A 24,531-nucleotide genomic window follows, 5' to 3' on the forward strand; every position below is an offset into this window, starting at 1 on the left:
AACCGCCGTTAGAAATCTTATCATTTTCTGACTGAGTCTCTAGGCCAGCTGGAAAAGGGGAATAGTTTTCTCCCAACATAATCATCCTAATTCTACATTTGATGACCAGTGGGCAGTCGGCCAAGAGGAACAGTGACCGCAGCGAGGAACAACTCCCCCGCGCCCAAAAACAAACCCGGCCGCTTCTTAGTTACCGCCACCGCTCGGGGTCGACCTGCGCCCACGAGCCAAAGGGCAGCATTTGGATATCCCCTTCAACTGAACGGCTGCATGCGATCACGCTCACATCCAATGGGGGAATATCATAATGATATAATTGGCGCTCAACGCAAAATACGGATTGCAAAATTTAGGGAATCATGTAAGTGAGCATTTTCATTCACACATGCCCTCTATCTGCATTAATTTCTCAAAAAACATAAATACACTTCGTAAATTTACTGTTACTTACTTACTTACTTACTTACTATTAATGAAAATGCGACCTTTGGAACAGGGGTGGCACGCTTCGCAGATTTAAACCTTATGTACTTTAGTACTGACTCAGTAGGTTTTTTTTGTTACACGAGCTGACTTTTTGTTGTCGATCAAGTAGATATTCGTTTTCCTTCAGTTAAATACGCTTTTTTCTCATATAGTAAAAACAAAAATTAGGAAAACGCATTTCAATAGGTGGGCATTGATTGGTGTTGAAGAGCATACGCTATATAACTACTTTTCGGCACTCCTTTTTCCCTATCAGACAAGAACCTGTACTGAAGAACTAAAAGGGCTGCAATTACAAGCTCACTCTCCCAATGAATCTTAATCGAAACGAAAACCACCTTCACAGCTTCAATGAGTCTCTGAATTTCGGTATTGAACTCTCCCACGACCTATCAATGGACTTGATGGAGTTGAACGCAAATGGTAGTCACGCGGAAGACAATCCCAACACCGTCATCAATATGTCTGCTAGACCTTTAACTCGCACAGTAAGCGACGAAGCTTTTAATACTTTAAATGAGCTGCGGGAGGCGAATCTGTTGTGCGATGCCCAGATTTCGGTCGGAGAGGAGGCCTTCAATGTACACCGGGCAATAATGTGTTCATGCAGCTCATACTTTCGGTGAGTTTTGAATCCGACCTTCATATGCTTCTCTGCCTCATCTCCCCATTAGCGCTCAGTTTACCGGGTTCAATACGGACAGCAGAGAATGTGCAACTAGAACAGTTGCCACCGAGGAGAGTCCTGTCATCCACATCCCCGGAATTAGCTCAACAATAATGAGCTGTGTAATTCAGTATGCTTACCTGCGCCAAACCAACATTACAGAAAAGAATGTGCACGAACTTCTCATATGCGCAGACTATGTTGGCATGGTAGGTTTGGTAAATCAATGCAAGGATTTCCTCAGTAGCAATCTTACCCCGGAAAACTGTGTTAGTATCATGGGATTCGCTCGGTGAGTTAAATTCCAATACTGGTACACTTACTCCAACAAACTTGGTTTGCTGGTTTGTAAAAGAATAAGACCATTGTAACATTTTTTACTCCAGGTTCCGGTTTTTGGAGGACCTTTTCCAAAAGGCCCGCACATATACGCTAACATACTTCACGGAAGTTGCAAACCGCAATACCGATATCCTAGATATGAACGTGAAGGACTTCTACAGTATAATTAGCGACGATGAACTTAACACACGGGAAGAGGACATTGTATGGAAATTATGCGTTAAGTGGATAGACCGGAATCCGGAAAGTCGTAAGCAGCATGTCGCGCATTTAATGACAGGGGTTCGATTGGGCCTGATGACTCCAAAGGTGGGAATAATCTTTAATCATACTATTAGTTATTATTAGTTTTCCCCAGAACTGACCTCTTAATTGTCGTAGCCTTTCAAAAACCTATTTTGTTCAAAATAAGTCTCTTTAAGATGCTGTCAACATCAAAAAGAAACAGTTACGTAGGCATATTAGTGCCTGACTCCATTTTTGCCGGCTTAAGCTATATTATATTCGGGTAGTGGGATCTTTATAAACTTCTCTTGTCTCCAAAATAGCGAGAATTATTATTTACAGGGCCTAGGAAAATAATGTTTTCTTAATCGTCTAAAGTCTTTTATACCAGGCTAAAGACTTAACTTGGCTGCTAGTATGAATCAGATTATATAGATCTTTCGACCTACGATCAATTTTTCTCGATATCTGTTTACTTGGGAGTTAACAGCCGGCTTTTGCTGTCTCTACCACGCTGAGTTTGACTTGCCTAGTGCACCGCTCTCCTCGGCTCAATATTCCCTGTTGCTTCTCAGGACAGGACTTTATAGCCAAATGACTTAAGTAAAATATAGCCCTACCTACTTTAGCTTAATTCATTAAATACTTTCAATAAAGGTGGAAAATAAACTTTTTGAGTAATAATTCGATTTTACATTTAATAAAATTTACTTAGGAAAGAAAGATTATAAAATCTGGGCTACATTATCTGCTGAAATACATTTGCGCTGCTCATAAATCTGTAGAATTTTTATTTTTGTAGTTTTCGAGATCTGTAGCGTTCAAACGCACAAATAGACGCTTCGGCTAAACGTCAGGTCAGTTTCCTGATAAAATCGATACGCATTTTTGTTTGTAATTGCGCATTTGTCTTGTGTGGAGTGGCCAGCCTTTAAGGACATTTGTGATTCGGCATGGGAACGCCTTTATGAACGCTGTGACCGCCCAGGTCATGTCGTGAACTCCTTGGTGCACAGTTCGAGAACAAGCCGTAACTGAAGGGTGATTCTTTTTTTGTCTAAAATCGACCCCGACCCAGAGGCTCTGCGTTTCCTACATGACAGAAAGGTTTAAATTTATTGATAATCGCGTCGAAGATTTTGAACTAAGCCATCCTACATCTACAATCAAACCTGCCAAAGCGAAGCGCACACTTATTACAGTGAGTCATGGCAAATGAGGTAAGTGTTGCTCCGCTAAAATTCAGCTATAGATGCTCGCAATTTCAAGTCTGGCCTGGCCTCCGATCTACATAATGTCAAACCAACCATTAGTGCAAGCACTGCAATGGCCGTCATTATTCATCCTAAAATGATGATTATCTTATTAATTCCTCCTGTTGAAACTCAAAGGCCTGTATTTAAACTTCTGGATTAAGCTCAACTTTGGTCGCCCAGAAGCAAAACAGTATCCCAACAATACTACCACCTGGACTCATTTCCCAGAAAGGGTGTTATACAATTTGCCGAGTGTTATTGGATAGCGGCTCTGAACTATGTTATTAAACGAGAAGCTTCGCACGAAATGGTGGACGGTGACGGCAGGTGCATTGTTGAATTGCTTTTCAAACACCAGAGTCAAGAATTTTGAGGGTTTTAAAAAAAAATTATTTCCACAGATGAAAATATTAAAACATATAAAATCAATTGAACTCTTCAGTTCAACATCTATGCGGACATAGTCTGCTCTACCGATGCTCCAGAAGACGTATTCGCGGAAGCAGCCACAAGGCGGGGACGTGCATGCCAACCACTTCAAAACTAATCTGAAAATTGAACGGCTAGTTCTAGAACGGAGGCGCCAGCGACCTGCTTGGCAAACCAACAGATCACCGGCATCTAAAGAACGTCTTAAGGAAGCCACTCATACAGTAAATCGAGCTCTAAAGCAAATAACTGCAAACAAACAAACAAACAAACAGCTGCGGTACATTACTTTCACTTTCGCCAGCCAGTACAAAACATCCTCTGTGGAGGGCTCACCCAAATTTGAGCTCTCCAAACGAAACAAGGACTCCGATAAGAAATTTATCTGGCAGCTGAGTCCGCAACGATTAAGTTAATGCCGAAGCTTTTGCTTTACATCTCAGAATTGTCTCCTGCCATTCCAGCCGAATCCCGCCACTGGTTCATTTATCCTACCACAAATCGAATATGAAACTATTTCCCTACAAACATTTTTTCAGCCAAAGACATTGGGGAACTGAAACCGAAAAAGGCCCCTGGTGCTGAACAAATAAACCCAAAAATTTTAATTGAACTTCCAAGCTCTGCCATTGAGGATACTTGTAATCTTTTTAATGGAATCTCAAGACTCGGCTAATATCCGGAAAAATTGGAAAAAATCTATTATCATAATGATACCAAAGCCCGGAAAAGATCACACAACTCCGTCATTCTACGGACCAATAAATTTATATTCGTGTCTTTTATAGTTGTTCGAAAAATGCCTTCTGAGTCGCATAATACCATATCTAGAAGCACACAATGTTATCCCTCCTCATCAATTTGGCTTTCGTTAAAACCATGGGATAGTCGAACTAATTTACAGAATAGCATCAGAAATAAGCACAGCCTGTGAGCATCGGGAATACTGCAGCGCAATACTCTTCGATGTATCTCAAGCCTTTGATTGAGTATGGCTTGATGGCCTCATGCACAAAATCAATATACCCTTGCCTGATTACACTCACAAGCTACATGCGTCGTGTTTCTGCAACAGAACCTTCGCAGAAAGGAGCCACACAATAACATCCGATTACTACATTGTCGAAGCTGGAGTCCCGCCAGGAAGCGCAATAGGGCCTACACTGTTTCCCTTTTACACCGCTACGAACGAGCAACTAACAACAACAACGTTCGCTGACAACACTGCAAATTTTATGTCGCGCGAGGTGCCCAGACCGAGCCACAACACAGCTAGCAAACCACCTCCTCGTAGTAGAGCGGTGGGTATCTGATTGGCAGGTCAAAAAAAAATGAACAAAAATGTAAACACAATGATGCCCTCCAATTTCATTAAATAATACGCAGATTTCCCAAGTCAACTACAAAACGTATTTCGGCGTCCACCTTTACAGACGACTAACCTGGAGAAGACACATCGAACGCATGAAAGTACATCTAAAACTAAAAGCCGCTTCCAGCTTCCACTGGATTCTTAACGCTCGTTCGCTCCTGCGCCTGGACTACAAGGTTTTGCTCTTCAACTCCACTCTCAAGCCCATCTCTACATATTGCTCTCAACTATTGGGGAACACCAGCAGCAGCAACATAGACAGTATACGGCGCGTTCAATCGAAAATATTGCGAACTATTACTGGGGCACCATGGTATATTCGCAACCAAAATATCCACAGGGATCTAGGAATTCTTACAAAAAGCGTCCTACAATGAAAAACTCTCTGTGAACTCCAATCACCTCGCATCCCGTCTACAACGCAAGGACCTTTCAAGCCAGCGATAGCTTTCGGGCCCCCCTTTAGCCCAATATCAGTCATATGACTGTTAGATTAATTAGTTTAGGATTTGTTACACTAATTTTAGTATCCAAAGGGAGATAATTCAATAAAAAAAAATAGGAAAGCATTAAAAAAAATATTTCATTACATGGCGGTAATCAGCTAGTGGAGCTTCTCACTCGGTCAAGATACTGGGTTCCGAGAATTAAAAGCTAGGTGAAGGCAGTAGTTAACTCCCAAAATGTCTGCGTTATCCACAAAAAGAGATTACAAGTCCAGATGATGGGAAGTACAAAGGGATAGACTACGCCGGCACGTTTAATATAAAAAACTAGGAAGAATGCTATAGTCAAGTGCCTCGACTATCACATACCCGTTACTCAGCTTAAGGGAGCAAAAGGGAAATGGAGATATTTAACCAGCAAAGAGATATTTACCTAACGGCTATTTCAGTAAATGCTATGTGGGCGGCAGACAGATTTAAGCGTTTAAGCCGTTTGTTAGGGCATTAGAATGGGCGTGGCACCTTGTATTAGATAGATAAAATATTGTTTTGGCTAGATCAACTCGGCTAGTGATCCTGATGAAGAATATACATACTTTACTTATTGATCTCACCATGGGAATTAACGATCCGTTCCACAGTTTTCAAGCAAGAAAGATTTGTTTTGCTTAAATGTATTATCTTAGTGATACCTATCGAGCAGCAAGGTGATATTGTAATGCGCCACCTACCGGCTATTTCAGTTTATGTTATGTAGGCGGCAGACAGATTCAAGCGTTCAAATGATGTTTTTAACATGAAAACTGTGGCCACCATAATTTTGTGTGGATTTTGGGCGTTAGAGTGGGTATGGCAAATATTTGTTTACGTCAATCGTAGGTATCATTAAGACAAATACATTTAAGCAAAAAAAATGTTCTTGCAGGAAAACTGTGGCCACCACAGGTTTGGGTGGTTTTGTCGATAGGTACTGGTGAGACAAATACAATTCAGTTAAAATTTTGATCCTCTCATAATAACTGTAAGCGTTACAGGTTTTCATGGATTGTAGGCGTTAGAGCGGGCGAGGCACCCCGCTGAAACAAACTTGCTTTGCGTAGGAAGCCCAGGAATCAGGCGAGTAAGAATATTTTAGCTTTTATAGTTTCCGAGATCTCAGCGTTCATATAAAAGGACGGACAGGCGGACATTGCTTGATCGACTCGGATAGTGATCCTGATCAAGAATGTACATACTTTATGGGATCGGAAACGCTTCCTTTTACCTGTTACATACTTTTTGACGAATATAGTATACCTCTCTACTCTACGAGTAACGGGTATAATTATACCGGTATAATAAGGGGTATGTGTTGGTTTTCGTTCGTTTTTCTACAAAGGCCATCCATCTAGAGCCTACGTCCGATATAACGCCTGAAAAATTTCATGCCGCCTTTGCTCGTTTCGTAATTAATAGAGGGTGTCCTCGCCAAGTCAAGTCTGATAATGGAAAGACTTTCCTGGCAATTTATTCCTCCTGAGGCACCCCATATGGGCGGCCTATGGAAAGCTGGTGTCAAGACCTTCAAGACCTTGTTTTACAGACCACTATCTCCTATGTCCAGGAATCCAACTGATGTGTTAACTTTGACACCAGGGCACTTTCTTGTCGGAGGACCTCTTCTGTCCACAGTGGAACCCGCGGTAAAGGGCGAATCCAAGTCCAATCTTAAACGGTAGCAACATTTATATTCTCTCCACCACCAATTCCGCTCCACAAATGCAAAAAGGGGCAATTTCCATGTCGTCGGCGACATTGTCATTTGGTCTCAAATGAGTGGCGACTCGGAAGAATAGACTCAGTTTTACCGGGAACCGATGGCAAGGTCCGCATAGTCGACATTCGTACGGCACGCGGCATTGTTCCAGGAGAGCCGTCCAAAGCCGCTTTGTAACGATCCGCGTGTCCCATAGACGTCATTGCTAATCAGCCCATTTTGTTTTTTCCTCATCCACACTTTGACCAGGAAAATGGCATTGGATAACAGATATTCAATCCTTCCGATGCCGAGGCTTTCGCGGAATTCATCCTCTTCATAAGTATCAGAGGTTTCTAAAACTAAGCCTAGAGAACCGACTCGGGTAGTGCTGTTAAACAAGTACTGCGCAAACTGTCTCGCACTCGAGTACTTCACAGAGAGATGTCGTAGCGGTGACCGGTGCAGAACGTGCGATCGGAACCACCGCACGCTGACCCACATGCACGAGCGCGCTTCCAGGAACAAGCTCAGCTTTTCCGCAGCGTTCGCGCCGACAAGATACGGCCATTCGCAAAACGCTTGCCCCTCCACCGCGCTCAGCCTCCTCGACACCTGCTCCATCTCTAGCGGCTCTCCTCCTACGACATAGTGTCATCATCCTTCTAACTGCGCTGGTGATCATAGAGACCGGGGAGAAGGCGTTCGACTCCGCCGTACTCATCGAATCGTGCACACCGACGAGCTCAATAGATGCGTCCATGGCCGCCGCGTTTCGGTTGCCGACGACCAACGTGGGTATTCGACAAGGCGATCAAGTTGAAAGTGGTCCTCAAGATCGAGCCGAACGTGCGCATCCGCACTATTATTCATGCACTCAATGAGAGCTTGGTGACGAAGTTCAGGGAGCTACCGCTCGCGGAAGAGTGGTGCCATCGGCCAGCCACCATCTCCCTGATACTGGGCGCGGACGTCTACCCGAAGGTGATACAGTCGTGCTTCCACATGGTAGACGAGAGACTGCCGGTCGTCCAGAACACCAAAATAAACGCCGGGGGTAGTAGTAGTGGTAGCCTCTGGAGTCGGCTGCGAGAATATGCGGCGTCGTGGTCGGCCTCTGCTTCGGCACGTATAAAAACACTCGCTCGGTCCAACTTTTAAACTATTAAGCGCAGTCGGGGGTGCGATCTCGGTTTATTCTGTGTCAGTACAAGAATCGAAGTAACTAAGCCTAAGAAGTATCTCGCGCTCCAATGCGCAGTGGAGACTCCATAAAGAGGAGACGGGCTAAGAGCGGGAGAGCGAGATCGGGTGAGCGGCAGAGGGGTGCACCAAGAAATCGGTACAATAGGGGAGCGATGTGGGGGTTGGAATTCGCAAGACAGGGGGCTGAGGGCAGAGTTTGAATACCTTAAAGAAGAAAGAAAAGAAGTTCCTGAAACAATAGAAAATGAAACAAATAGACTCATCTTCTTAACAAAAATGTTTGTGAACTGTTTCCCAACGGATCATGCAATAGAAACGTATCAGTAATAGTGGTAACTCAGAATATATTTCATAAATATCATAAACGTTCATAAATCATAAATCACATCAGAGATATTTCACTAAATACCAAATATATTGTCGTTTTTAAGAATCCACGTGATAAGCATTAATTTCTGTGTTTAGCATTGTCTTGCTTATCCTGAAAAGCCAACAGAATTACAAAAGTTTAAAAATGCATTGCGATACGTTTCGAGTCTAAAATGTACGCTTTGTACGAGTCGAAATAAACTCATAAAGATTTATTCAAAAAGTGGGATTTCTACTGGAATCGTTAGAAATCCCTTTTTTGAGTAAGGACTTTATTACTTTCTGGAATTTTTTGAAAATTAATAAAAGTGAACATAATTTAGGCAAAATAATTTTAATACATCCTAACACCTATCAGCAATTGATAAACAATGATAGAGGAAATTAATAAACATAAAATTTTTACCAATTTTGAATAACAAAACTAAATGGTAAATGGTGATAAATGGTTCAAAATTCGTCAAGAATTAAGTTACTATTAAATTAAAAATATAATAAATCATGGAATTTTCAATATGAACAAAAAGCGAATCCTATTAGTGCCTGAACAAGTAAGTCATACACGTATAGACAAATTTCAGTTCCCCGATTTAGTACCTTAAAGTAAGGATGAGGATTTTAATTCATATAAAAACAAAATGTAGTATCCGATACACGGATAAAAAGTGAGTGAGTAATAGGAAATAAAGCATTAGAAAAAGCAGTGCTCAAAGTGAAGCCCAAAAGCCACACTACAAAAGTAAAGGGCGGAAGCTTCATCTTATCAAAATGTTAAATATGTAATAGGACGTGGACGTTAATCCGATCTGATGATCAAGGCACTCGACTATAGCGTTTTTCCTTGTTTTTCTTATAAGGTCTTTGGTCGCTTTTAGACACGGTCCTTGCCATGGCGGAAATGCTGCTCGATAATTTTATTTATGTCCAGCTCCGTTGACATGAGAAATTTAATTTTATATAGAAAAAAAAAATATGAAGGTATTTCCTTTTTGTAATTATGTAGAGATTTGTTGAATGTGGTTTTCTCAGCAATTACGCCAGGTAATGTGTAAATATCTTAAAGAAATCGTACAGCTTCACGTTAATTCGCACTCTTCGTTGTGTTGGAAAGTTTAAGGCGTCCCAGGAAAATCACTTAGGAAATTCTTGACTTTTTCATTGGGTTTCACCCCTTGCAAGGAAATCGTGCCAGGAAAATCAGTTCCGAAATTCTTGATTTTTCCTTGAGTTTTCAACTTTACAAATATTGAATTTAAAATACATAAATCATTCACTTACTTTTTAATATAGTTTATTTAAATTGTATCATTTAAATTTTTTGTACAATTAGACTCATTATCCGTAATTCTATGTTTTTTTTTATAATATGTTTTTAATTTTTGTCATCGCTTTTCTTAAAGATGTCTCCGGGTGCTCGTAATACCTGTCCAACGCTCCTTAAAAAAATAAGGGCATGTGATTAAAAAAATGTGTTTGTGTGTGTGTCCCTGTCCAACGCTCCTGAAAAATATGGGCATGTGCTTAAAATAATGTGTTTTACCTGAATACTTTATAAATTATAAAATAAACAATAAATTCTTATACTTTATTAGTTGCTCTGAACATTTTAACAAGGGGCGTCCAGATTGAGATTGACCAAATGATTGGATTCCCGAAAACCCATTTTTCACTCTGAATGAATTTAACGGGAGCAAACATATTTTTCATTTTGTTGATAACAAAAAGATTTTGATTTAGCAACTCCGGTCCCATTCTGCCGAACATAGTAATCCATTAAGTAGCTTTCGGAAGCTGTAAGGTTTCGCGCCCCTTAAAGTTGGTATACACTGACCTCACTTAGTCTCACTAACTGACCTCCTTTTAATAAGACCAATGACTTAACTATTGGAATATGTACTCTTAATTAGATTTCTAGAACGGTCATTTGCTTTGAGCGCCGACAAGATGTACCGTCAAGAGTTGATATAGGAAAATCATAGTTGGTAAAACTTTATCAAATCAACACCACCGGTTAAAATAAATGACCGAAATACTTTTTTTTTCTTTGTAGGCAATCTCTTATCAGAAAACGATACCCTGGCTTTGTGCTATTCCGTATAAATAGGCAGCAAATTGCGATCTTTACGAGAGTCCGCTACAAGAAGCATGAACTCTGCCAGAGACGTATATGCGCTGGAATGAAGTTGCTTCTTATTACGTCAGATAGGCACGGACTTGCGGACGCATCAGAAAACGCTTATTAAACGCTAATAATTGCCTGGCAAATTCTTATTTATGCCGATGGGAACTGTGTATGCAGCACGTCCATCGCGCCAATGGCCACTTTGGGCCACACGATCTTCAGTTGCTTTATCAGAAATATAACTACAACGTTCATCGAGAATGCAGTGCTGTTGTCCGTCAACGCACACGTATAAACAGTCGGTCATTCATAGGAATCGTAGGCAAAAATGAACGTGATAGTTATGATCTACTTCTCTACTTCTCAACAAAAGTAATTTACATGGAACTCTAATTTCAACTTTGGGACCACCTTCTTGTCGGCACTTTCCCCTCTTGACGTAGGACAACCTAAGTTTTCTGCAGCGTTGGCAGCTCATATCGGCAATTGAGACGCGTATATGTCGAGATTGTATACATGGCAAGGTTGCAACTATGACCAAATGTACAAGGAATTTCGCAAGCAGGAAACCTAAACAACAAATTACTATCAGGCCCCACTCTACCATCAGACTAAAGACCTAGAGCTTTTCAAGGCAGGTGATCTCTAGCCATTTTTTAAGTATATATTGATTTCTAAAGCTCTTCCGTGTCTCGTTAATTAAAAACCGCATCAGCTCGTTATTCAGCACATTTTTTTTGGATCTCAGGAATCTTGTTTGTTGAGTGACACCTTCTTCACCTACATGGTAAAATGGCAAAGTCGGTATAAATTAAAAATCGCTTTATTCTAAATTCTACAAGTCACTTTTTTTACTCCTTTCCATAGGCAAGCAAAAGGTTAATATTATTTGTAAAATATTAAACAATCTATGAAAGCAGAAAGGTTTGTGGATGCCATCGCCTTTAATATTGTCAAACTTCAAAAACATCGGTTTTGTAGGCCACAATAAAGTTTTATTTTAGAGGCGCCACAAGAGGTTCCTTGCTTAGTTTAAATGTTTCTCCAATAAATAATATAAATGTTTCCACTTTGTAATACCTTAAACCGAGCTTTCATCTCAAGAACAATAGTTCCTAATACTACAAATCCTAACATTAATTCTTAAAACTTAGCGTTTTTCACGCCAAACGACTATCTATATGATCGTGTGTCAATACAAGATTAATTAAAGTTAAATTATTACAAATTTGACTACATAATATATCGATAAGGCACTTGGGCGGATTACATTAAATTATATAAGGGCAAACGATTCTTATTAAATATTTATCACTACAAGAATGTATAAAAACTTATATGTATATGTCGGAGAATTGAAGTCTTCTCCACGCCGGCCCTCATCCGTCGCTTGATCACTAGCTTGCTGCTCCTCCATTTCAAGTCCTGGAGGGTGCTGCCAGTCTTCGTTGCCTTTGTTACTCATAGCCGCCACTTACTCAACAGTTCTCAATATAACACCACGCTAAAAACTCGGGACGAATAGAAGTAACGATTGGTAACGAAAATAGAGAGGCCAGATCCAGCAACACAACGAAGCCACACACGGCCTCAGTTCACAAACTGAGTCCCCATCCTACCAGAACTGGTAAATCCTACCACGACCTTTGGTCACACCATAGTCTTGGTCTAATGAGAGACGTACTTGTCTCCTCTCCGACACGGCCATCCTGACATATACACGTCCTCGTGTCTATAATAAACATCTGAATTTCATTCCACTTTATAATTTTTGTTTTTATTATTATTTTTTTTTTCTTTTTTTGCCTTCAAAAACTTAATTACATAATCTCAAATTCGTATGATGTTCCTTAACTTAACTTAACTTTTACAAGTCAACTTTTAAATTCTTCGCCAAACACATGGCTTTACAAATTCATTAATCATATTACTCGTCCATCGCCCATATCTTGGCTTCACGAAGGCATCAAACACATCACTCGTCCATCGCCCAACACTTGGCTTCACGAATTCGTCAAACACATCACTCGTCCATCGCCCAACACTTGGCTTCAAGAATTCATCAAACACATTTCTAAAGCAACTCTCGTTCATCGCCAATCACACGGCTTCACGAATTCTCTTTTTCAACAGGCTTTTCCAACTGACTTTGTTCTTTGTAATTTATATCGTGTGGGTACTTGTTCTGTGTAGACTTTAAAATGTATCGATCTCCCTCCAATACCTCGGCCACCAAAAAGGGTCCTCTGAACTTAGGATCTAGTTTTGTTTGTTGTCTCTCGCTGTTTTTAAGCAGCACAAAGTCCCCCACACAGAACCTTATTACTTTAGCCACAATTTTATCAAATTTTGCCTTCTCGTATCTAGCGGCCTCCTCCATGTTCTTAGAAGCGAACTCCCTTGATTGTGTCTTGTCAATTTCATCTTCGGTATCACTAATAGGTATCAACCATAGTGGTCGCCCAACTTTACCAATCAAAAGTTCTAAAGGACTACACTTAGTGCTACGATTAACTGTACGGTTAAGAACTAACTGCACATCCCCTAGTGCATCCTGCCGCGATCTAGAGCTTGTCTCAACAGCCGTCAAAAGATTCTTCAGGGTACTCATGACTCTTTCAACTTGACCATTGGCTCGACTTGCGCCCGTTCCAATTAGATGTAATTGTATTTTTTGACTAAAACAAAATTGCATAAACTTTGTGCCCGTGAAGCTGCGCCCCTGATCGGCAATTAAACGTATTGGCTCGCCAAAAATGGCAATCGAGGATTTCATTGCGTTTATACATGTATTAGCATCCAAGGAAAAGGTGTGAAATAGATAAACGTATTTTGTAAAAGCGTCTATTTGTACAATGATATATTCTTTACGATCGCTTTTCCAGCTCAATTTTCCTGATATATCTATGTGAACAGTGTGCCAAGGAATGCTTATTTTTGGAATTGGGTGTAATTCCATTTGGGGTTTTCCTGACGTACCCTTAGAAACTCTACATGTAATGCAGTTACCCACGAATCTTCGAACATATTTTGTCATACCCGAAAACCAGTAATGATCGTATACTTTATACAGTGTTTTCTCCCAACCTAGATGCATGATAGACTCATGTTCCTGATTTATAACTGACCAGCGAAAAGTACGAGGAACAACAGGTAAACAACGCGTTTTTAAATTCCTTTGAATCTTTCTATACAAGGCATTTGATCTAATTTCATAAGTGGCAACTAATGCCAGTGGTAAATCGTCATTCTTCAACTTAGTTAGGATTTCTGATATTTCTGGATCCTTTTGTTGTTCTACCATTATCCAGTTCTCCGATATTTCTGTTAGGTCAATTCGTTTTTCTTCTATTTTATTTGATACTAACTTATTCTTTAGACACACCGGGTTCCTGGATAGAAAGTCGACGTGTGCCATACGTTAACCTTCCCTGTATTCAATTTCGAATTCAAATGTTTGTAGAGACTCCCACCAACGATAAATTCTAGGTGACAACTCGACTTTATTTCGAGAAGATATTATTGAGTTACAGTCAGTAAAAATTACGAATTTTCTTCCATGCAGATAGTGACGAAAATGTTTTACAGCATTCACGACAGCCAACGTTTCCAATTCATATGATGTATATCTGGGCTCACAGGGACTGGTTGCTCTGCTAAAGTATTCAACCACATGGGGCTTAGAGTATATGCGGTGCAAAAGGATAGCACCATACCCGATAGAGCTGGCGTCGGTATGCAGTTCTTTGGGAAACTGAGGGTCAAAAATAATCAAAACAGGCTTACTTGTTAATACACTTATGATTTTACTGCGAATTTCTTCGTGTTGCGTTTGCCAATCAAAGCTAGTCTTTTCAGATGTGAGAAAATATAACGGCTTCATCAGCTGAGAAAACCCCGGAATGAATTGGCGAAAATATGTCTTAAAGAAGCGACTGACTTTGGTGGGGGCAACGCCACTAGTGATTCTATTTTGTTAGAATTTGGACGTATCTCCCCTGCTTATATCTAATAGCCCAGATAGCGCACTGTAGTTCTCATGAAAAAGCACTTTGAAAAGTCAAAAGAAAATTCTGCATTCACTAAAACATCTAATGCAAGTTTCAAACGTTCATACGCTTCTTCCTTTGTTTCTGAAACAATTAATAAATCATCCATATAAACAATTACAAACGAATGAGCAAGACTGCCAAGCGCCTTTAATACAGTTTTCTGGAACATTGAAGGTGCGTTTTTTTATCCAAAAGGCATCGCAAGAAATTCGTATTTTCCATCAGGAGTAACAAAAGCAGAATATTCGATTGATTCAGGATGCATTGAAATCTGGTATTACCCGCTAGCCATGTCAAGAGAAGTAAAATATTTGGCTCCCCTAAGTCTAGTTATTTGATCTAGTTATTTTCCATAGGCAAGCAAAAGGTTAATATTATTTGTAAAATATTAAACAATCTATGAAAGCAGAAAGGTTTGTGGATGCCATCGCCTTTAATATTGTCAAACTTCAAAAACATCGGTTTTGTAGGCCACAATAAAGTTTTATTTTAGAGGCGCCACAAGAGGTTCCTTGCTTAGTTTAAATGTTTCTCCAATAAATAATATAAATGTTTCCACTTTGTAATACCTTAAACCGAGCTTTCATCTCAAGAACAATAGTTCCTAATACTACAAATCCTAACATTAATTCTTAAAACTTAGCGTTTTTCACGCCAAACGACTATCTATATGATCGTGTGTCAATACAAGATTAATTAAAGTTAAATTATTACAAATTTGACTACATAATATATCGATAAGGCACTTGGGCGGATTACATTAAATTATATAAGGGCAAACGATTCTTATTAAATATTTATCACTACAAGAATGTATAAAAACTTATATGTATATGTCGGAGAATTGAAGTCTTCTCCACGCCGGCCCTCATCCGTCGCTTGATCACTAGCTTGCTGCTCCTCCATTTCAAGTCCTGGAGGGTGCTGCCAGTCTTCGTTGCCTTTGTTACTCATAGCCGCCACTTACTCAACAGTTCTCAATATAACACCACGCTAAAAACTCGGGACGAATAGAAGTAACGATTGGTAACGAAAATAGAGAGGCCAGATCCAGCAACACAACGAAGCCACACACGGCCTCAGTTCACAAACTGAGTCCCCATCCTACCAGAACTGGTAAATCCTACCACGACCTTTGGTCACACCATAGTCTTGGTCTAATGAGAGACGTACTTGTCTCCTCTCCGACACGGCCATCCTGACATATACACGTCCTCGTGTCTATAATAATGAATAATGAATTTCATTCCACTTTATAATTTTTGTTTTTATTATTTTTTTTTTTTTCTTTTTTTGCCTTCAAAAACTTAATTACATAATCTCAAATTCGTATGATGTTCCTTAACTTAACTTAACTTTTACAAGTCAACTTTTAAATTCTTCGCCAAACACATGGCTTTACAAATTCATTAATCATATTACTCGTCCATCGCCCATATCTTGGCTTCACGAAGGCATCAAACACATCACTCTTCCATCGCCCAACACTTGGCTTCACGAATTCGTCAAACACATCACTCGTCCATCGCCCAACACTTGGCTTCAAGAATTCATCAAACACATTTCTAAAGCAACTCTCGTTCATCGCCAATCACACGGCTTCACGAATTCTCTTTTTCAACAGGCTTTTCCAACTGACTTTGTTCTTTGTAATTTATATCGTGTGGGTACTTGTTCTGTGTAGACTTTAAAATGTATCGATCTCCCTCCAATACCTCGGCCACCAAAAAGGGTCCTCTGAACTTAGGATCTAGTTTTGTTTGTTGTCTCTCGCTGTTTTTAAGCAGCACAAAGTCCCCCACACAGAACCTTATTACTTTAGCCACAATTTTATCAAATTTTGCCTTCTCGTATCTAGCGGCCTCCTCCATGTTCTTAGAAGCGAACTCCCTTGATTGTGTCTTGTCAATTTCATCTTCGGTATCACTAATAGGTATCAACCATAGTGGTCGCCCAACTTTACCAATCAAAAGTTCTAAAGGACTACACTTAGTGCTACGATTAACTGTACGGTTAAGAACTAACTGCACATCCCCTAGTGCATCCTGCCACGATCTAGAGCTTGTCTCAACAGCCGTCAAAAGATTCTTCAGGGTACTCATGACTCTTTCAACTTGACCATTGGCTCGACTTGCGCCCGTTCCAATTAGATGTAATTGTATTTTTTGACTAAAACAAAATTGCCCAAACTTTGTGCTCGTGAAGCTGCGCCCCTGATCGGCAATTAAACGTATTGGCTCGCCAAAAATGGCAATCGAGGATTTCATTGCGTTTATACATGTATTAGCATCCAAGGAAAAGGTGTGAAATAGATAAACGTATTTTGTAAAAGCGTCTATTTGTACAATGATATATTCTTTACGATCGCTTTTCCAGCTCAATTTTCCTGATATATCTATGTGAACAGTGTGCCAAGGAATGCTTATTTTTGGAATTGGGTGTAATTCCATTTGGGGTTTTCCTGACGTACCCTTAGAAACTCTACATGTAATGCAGTTACCCACGAATCTTCGAACATATTTTGTCATACCCGAAAACCAGTAATGATCGTATACTTTATACAGTGTTTTCTCCCAACCTAGATGCATGATAGACTCATGTTCCTGATTTATAACTGACCAGCGAAAAGTACGAGGAACAACAGGTAAACAACGCGTTTTTAAATTCCTTTGAATCTTTCTATACAAGGCATTTGATCTAATTTCATAAGTGGCAACTAATGCCAGTGGTAAATCGTCATTCTTCAACTTAGTTAGGATTTCTGATATTTCTGGATCCTTTTGTTGTTCTACCATTATCCAGTTCTCCGATATTTCTGTTAGGTCAATTCGTTTTTCTTCTATTTTATTTGATACTAACTTATTCTTTAGACACACCGGGTTCCTGGATAGAAAGTCGACGTGTGCCATACGTTAACCTTCCCTGTATTCAATTTCGAATTCAAATGTTTGTAGAGACTCCCACCAACGATAAATTCTAGGTGACAACTCGACTTTATTTCGAGAAGATATTATTGAGTTACAGTCAGTAAAAATTACGAATTTTCTTCCATGCAGATAGTGACGAAAATGTTTTACAGCATTCACGATAGCCAACGTTTCCAATTCATATGATGTATATCTGGGCTCACAGGGACTGGTTGCTCTGCTAAAGTATTCAACCACATGGGGCTTAGAGTATATGCGGTGCAAAAGGATAGCACCATACCCGATAGAGCTGGCGTCGGTATGCAGTTCTTTGGGAAACTGAGGGTCAAAAATAATCAAAACAGGCTTACTTGTTAATACACTTATGATTTTACTGCGAATTTCTTCGTGTTGCGTTTGCCAATCAAAGCTAGTCTTTTCAGATGTGAGAAAATATAACGGCTTCATCAGCTGAGAAAACCCCGGAATGAATTGGCGAAAATATGTCTTAAAGAAGCGACTGACTTTGGTGGGGGCAACGCCACTAGTGATTCTATTTTGTTAGAATTTGGACGTATCTCCCCTGCTTATATCTAATAGCCCAGATAGCGCACTGTAGTTCTCATGAAAAAGCACTTTGAAAAGTTAAAAGAAAATTCTGCATTCACTAAAACATCTAATGCAAGTTTCAAACGTTCATACGCTTCTTCCTTCGTTTCTGAAACAATTAATAAATCATCCATATAAACAATTACAAACGAATGAGCAAGACTGCCAAGCGCCTTTAATACAGTTTTCTGGAACATTGAAGGTGCGTTTTTTTATCCAAAAGGCATCGCAAGAAATTCGTATTTTCCATCAGGAGTAACAAAAGCAGAATATTCGATTGATTCAGGATGCATTGAAATCTGGTATTACCCGCTAGCCATGTCAAGAGAAGTAAAATATTTGGCTCCCCTAAGTCTAGTTATTTGATCTGATATTAAAGGTAATGTAAACTTATCAGCTACGGTATTTCTATTTAATTCCCTGTAATCAACGCAAAGCCTTGCTGAACCGTCTTTCTTCTTTACTAACAATGCAGGCCTCGCAAATGGTGAGTTACTAGGTCTGAAAACTTTATATTCGATCAATTCTTTAATTTTAGCACGTACTAACTCCCGTTCGCTTGGGCTAAATCTGTATGGTCGCCTTTGCACAGTCTTAGTCGAGTCAATTAAACGAATATGCATTTCCCCAGTATTCACACGACTTTGCGGTGTGCCTTCGATAAAAGATAGAGAATGTTGCTTTAGCAATGATATTAAAGTTTCTTTTTCATTTTCGACCATTTCCGTTTGAAGTTTATCAAAATTAGTAGGCTGAATGGTTTCACAAATGTTTACAACTTTAGTTTGAACAACTTTAAAATTATCATAGGAGACTTCCACTAAAAACCCTTGAGCCAATATTTCCCTACTGATTACAATATTATTTTTCATACATTCGTCTGGTACTACATGAAACAAAACAACCAAGGAGTTGCCATCAGTCATGATGTTTGATTCGACTTGTGCTGTACTGTAGGTATTGGCACTACCTATCCTCTTTAAAGAAATAACGTTATGAATTCTCTTACCAACTAACATATTAGAAATGCTTTCCTTAATTAATGAGCACTCAGTTCCGAATCAAATGTAATTGGAAATCTCTCACCATTGACCTGCATACTCGATTGAGGCTCCACTATAGCGCATAGCTCCACTCTTTTTTCCGTTCTCACCCCCAATACAGCATTTTGTACTTTTTTTGACAATTTGTGGCTATGGGTCCCGGGTCCTGACATCTGTAACATGTTACGTTTGTCCTTCCATGACGAGGCTGCACTAACCGCCACTCCTTTCCATTTGTCGAACCCTGAGATCCAGATCTACAGTCTTGCTTTTTGTGGCCTAGTTTTCCACACTGGTAACATTTGATTTCCGCAGAGTTAGCTCGCTTCGTCTCTGGTTGAATTTGGGCGCTCCCTTAGCGCTGAGAATGCTTGCAGCTCCGCTTGCAGTTCACGTCGATTGTTAACATGCGTTGTGTGTATCATTCGCTGCAAACACCGATCGAAGTTAGCCATGGGCCCAAGAACCAGCGCGATGGTTACTTGTTCAGGATTCAAATTACGCAGTTTTGTGCACAGTGACGTCACACTGCGACTTGCGAAAACAGGCAGGCTTTCACCGTTGCTTGGACGGCTATTTAAAAGATTTAAAATAACGGCGGCTGGCGTCTCTGAAGTCTCGTATCGCTGCTCAAACTGTTGCCAAGTTATTCGCGGATAACATATTTGAGATAACCATTGCGCCGCTGTGCCTTCCAAAGCTTTGTTGACTAGGGCATTCGAGATCTTCTCCAGAATAAAGATAGGTGGCGGCTTAAGTTTCCTTGGGGCTAGTTCAGACCCTGTTTCCGGCTCCGCCAGAATGGAAAATCTATTTTCATTTCATGGCCCAGATTTTCAGGGCCTTTGTTGGTACGGTTTACTTTGGGCTTATTGCCGTCAGATTTTTTTTGGAGGTGTAAGCTTGTGCTTGGAAATATTAATGTAGCTTTCCATGCCTTTCTGCATGGCCGAATCCGCTTTCGGAATTCTAACGTAGCGGCGGTCAGTAAACTTGCACTTTCTTGCAATTTCGGTTCTAGAGTATTACTCGTAACAGAGAAATAAGAGTGGTTACGGGCCAAAAAAGACGACGTTTGTCTTGCTCTCCCTGAATTTTTTTACGGGCTTCGTCTTGTTGTTTTTGGCGTTGAGTGCGCTGATCCATGTTCTTAATCATTTGTTTATTGATGGTGCGTAAAGATTATTAAATTAATTAATTACAACTTTAGTTAACGATTTGCGATCAGCATCGCGAAATAAATTTTTCGAATGTTTTCGACTGAGTGAATTTTTCCGGAGCGTTAAGAAAACACGTCTACACGCGACCGATGTTAAAAGCCGTGATTTCGGTGCCCTTTTTATATATATCACAATTTATGCAACAGAAATCACTAAAGTCGATGTAGATAAGCAGACTGTTCACAATTGCACACCCGCAATAGCGCTACATAGTGTCCAATTCCCTATTCGCTTTTTACTTTGTAATTGATTTCGACCATTTATGGCATGAAGAATATATGGTCGGAAACGCTTTCTTCTACCTGTCACATTAATCGAATAGACTAATGCTTTCCATTTTGAGAACAAGCATTTGGTTGCCGAGCTTCGACGCATATACCTTATAATTTAACCGTCTACCTCAGTTTGTATACTAGTTGTGAGCTCTGAAAGATATCAATTTAAAGTCTTCCCTATTGTTTTATTTTATCGGGTCAAAATATGGAATCGAATTCGAAAAGTACCGTTTCTTATAGACATATTTGCACATGTAACATTTTTTTTTATCAGGGGTGAAATCTTCTCTTTTGGATTATACACGGAACTTGTATTAGCACAAGTAAGTGTACAACTTTATTCCTCATTACGAAATGTGTTGTTTTATTAATAATTAGGTAATATTTGATTATAATGTTATTTATACACTTCACCATATTCACATTTAAATTACATATACTTGTCTTATTATTTACTTATTCGAATCTATAACTTTCGCCTTGATTATGTAGTGTTTCATGGAGGGAGTGAAGGAGCACCCGTACGTCATTCAATGTGATGCCGCCAAGCCGCTCATAGTTGACACCTTTAAGTTCATGTATGACCTAGACTTTTTAAGCCCGCAGGCTGACGAGGTAATGATTATTATTTTGGCCAGCAATCACTTTCCATCTTACTTTCCTCTATAATCTAAGCTTACCACTCCACCGCTGGCCATGCCGCGGCTGCCACACGAGGTAATTTTTGCCATTGGTGGCTGGAGCGGTGGCACCTCGAAAGGTTGTATGGAGACTTACGACACACGGGCCGATCGATGGGTTAACATCAACGCTGAGGATCCTGCTGGTCCACGCGCCTACCACGGCACTGCAGTGCTTGGCTTTGAAATATTCTCAATTGGCGGATACGATGGCGTTGAGTACTTTAACACTTGTCGCGTATTTGATGCTGTTAAAAAAAAGTGGAACGAAATCGCTCCGATGCACTGTCGCCGCTGCTATGTTAGTGTAACCGAGCTGAACGGTATGATATATGCTATAGGAGGCTACGACGGCCATAACCGTCTGAACACTGTGGAGCGGTATAACCCAAAGACCAATCAGTGGAGTATTATTCCGCCAATGAACATGCAGCGATCTGATGCAAGCGCGTGCACCCTGAATGGTCGCATTTACGTCACGGGCGGATTTAACGGCCAGGAGTGCCTAGACAGTGCCGAGTTTTACGACCCAATAAACCACGCTTGGACACGAATAGCTAACATGAATCATCGTCGGTCTGGAGTTAGCTGCGTTGCTTTTAGGGGCCAGCTGTACGTTATTGGTGGCTTTAACGGTACCGCGCGTCTTTCTACCGGAGAGCGCTTCGATCCGGAGACGCAAAGTTGGCAGTTCATCCGCGAAATGAATCACTCGCGTAGCAACTTTGGGTTAGAGATAATTGATGACATGATCTTTGCAATTGGTGGATTCAATGGCGTCTCGACCATCTCTCATACCGAGTGCTACGTTGCGGAATCTGATGAGTGGATGGAGGCCACTGATATGAACATTGTCCGTTCCGCCCTTTCTGCAAATAATGTAGCAGGGCTTCCAAACAAGCGAGACTACATTCATAAGGAACGGGACCGCCTTATGGAGGAGCGACGTCAGCGTCTTATGGCCACCGCCATGGCTCGGGAGAACATAAGTCACGTCAACAATGACGGTGGCATGGATGACGAAGATGATGAGGGTGAGCACCAGCAACTACTACAACAGCAGGTCGAACAAATGCCGGCTTTAGCTCCTGGCCCAGCTCATTTTGATGGTCTTATTCCCAGACTGGGTCTTGATCTTCAGACACCAGGCCAAGCTTCATCAGTCTCCAACGTCCAACTCAACCGAATGATTGAAAATCGTGGTCTAGACAATAGTCGCCGCTTTGGTATGCAGCTTCGTAACCAACGCCACCTAGACACCTAATAAAGCTTTTACTCTGGACATAACAGAATATCGGGAGCGGACCACGTCATAAGATTAAACGTTAGCGTGAGGCACGGTATTTTTGACCTACCAGTAATTCAGCAAAGCCCACGTCCGTAAAAACCGCATTTCAAAAACTTTCTAAAGACGTTGGTACACACAGGGACCACTCGTTGTGGTTTCTATGTCGTCACCTTCTTTAAATTCTTATTATTTATTTAAAGGAATAATAATGTCCCACTATTCCAAGTTCAAGAAAATCAAGCCATAATATTCATCCAAAATTATAGTCTATCTTAATATTTTAAATAAAGATTTAAAGGGTTGCATCTGGGCTATTTATATTAATAACCATGGATGATGTCTCAACTAAGAGTGCCAACTCATCCGAATATACTGACTTCCACAAAGAAATGGTTTTTTGTCGAAAAATATAATTTGTTTCCTTCACAAAAAATATAAATAATAATTTTACTGTGGACGGCAGTCTCAGAACTTTTGTTTGTTGAAGGTGCAATAGTCACTATAATTTTATTTCGTTAAAAGGTGTTTTTGTTTGTTAAATTAAACCTGGGGGACCACTACAGTTGTGTGTCTCGACTATAAGATAACCGTTACTCAGCTTTTAAATTTTAAATGTATAAAGGTTAAAGTAGTATTAAAAAGTAGTATCAAAAAGTAGTATCAATAAAAAATTATTGATGAAACTATATTCCTTCTCTTCCTCTACCATGTGGATGTACTGCAGGTCAGAATGGAGAGGGGGTAATGCAGCGGGCGAGACTCCTCCTCCCACGCACCTACATTTACCTTATGGGAATTAGATTATTAATATTGGTATCGGAAAATATTGGAGAGGTATAGGGGGTGACGAAAGAAGGAAATACCTTAAATTGTTATTTATTTAGTAGAATAAGTTATCCTCCAGCAACAATTTATACACATTCATAAATATTTTTTTCATTGCCTGGCTGTTGTGTCATTGCAAGGGGTGGGGTTTGTGGGTGTGGAATTCAGCAGATTTATTTAAATAGGTTTAAGAAAGTGCCAGTGCGCAATATGATAACAGCAGACAGAAAGTAAAAGCGAATAATATAATATTAAAATAGGTTTAAAAGGAATATTTGGGTTTCGCGGAAACTCTGATTGATTGGGGTCACCAATGCTTATGGTAACTGAAGTAAGCACTTCTGGGTAACACCACGAGCAATTAGTGTAAATGGCTCGCCTGTCAATGGAACTATGTGCTGAGCGCTTTTGCGGATCTGCGTTGACACTGAAGGTTGGCATTGAATATTATATGCTAATCAGCAATATTCATAACCAGTGGGTGATACTGGACGCCTGGTAATGTTCCCAGCTTGGTTTCTTTTGGATTTGTTAGGTCGCATTGAGCACCCTTGGGTAAAAACACAAAATAACTTATTTTTAAGGTTTTCCTTCTCGAATGTAGCAGGTCTTGGTTTCGGTGTCCTTTTTATGTATAGAGTATTTTATTTTTTACAGTTCGACGATCTCATCCTAAAAGAGAGATTCTTCGACCTGCAGCAGCAAATTCCAGGGCGCCCGCTAACGCCATGAATGCCTTTACCAAAAGAACTTTCCGCAAATTGTAGGTGAAAGGTATTACATTTTGTGCATCCAGAAATTAAAAGCTGAAATTTAATTCAAAAAATATGTCTCCCGACGAATGCTTGCACATGTTTTGTGAGGTAAGAGAATGCAATATAGCTTTTCAAAGTAATAGTTTTGCTTCAAAGCATAGTCCGCTTGCAGGTGATGTTCCCTTTTCAAATTAACGGAAAAGGATTTGATAGTGCATTCAAC

At 40.2% G+C, this 24,531-nt stretch overlaps 1 protein-coding gene across 1 annotated transcript; it reads left to right on the top strand.

The window, feature by feature from the left end:
* The first annotated feature begins 554 nt into the window (after positions 1–554).
* Positions 555–23,030, top strand: LOC108027376 (kelch-like protein 10). The gene is made up of 6 exons (XM_017098807.3): positions 555–672; positions 743–1,108; positions 1,161–1,445; positions 1,540–1,804; positions 21,253–21,375; positions 21,436–23,030. Exons 2-6 carry the CDS (start codon positions 798–800, stop codon positions 22,702–22,704), a joined length of 2,253 nt encoding a protein of 750 aa, XP_016954296.1. The 5' UTR covers positions 555–672; positions 743–797; the 3' UTR covers positions 22,705–23,030.
* Positions 23,031–24,531: the final 1,501 nt, after the last annotated feature.

Source organism: Drosophila biarmipes, unplaced genomic scaffold, assembly GCF_025231255.1.
Source record: "Drosophila biarmipes strain raj3 unplaced genomic scaffold, RU_DBia_V1.1 ptg000019l, whole genome shotgun sequence".
Taxonomy (NCBI): domain Eukaryota; kingdom Metazoa; phylum Arthropoda; class Insecta; order Diptera; family Drosophilidae; genus Drosophila; species Drosophila biarmipes.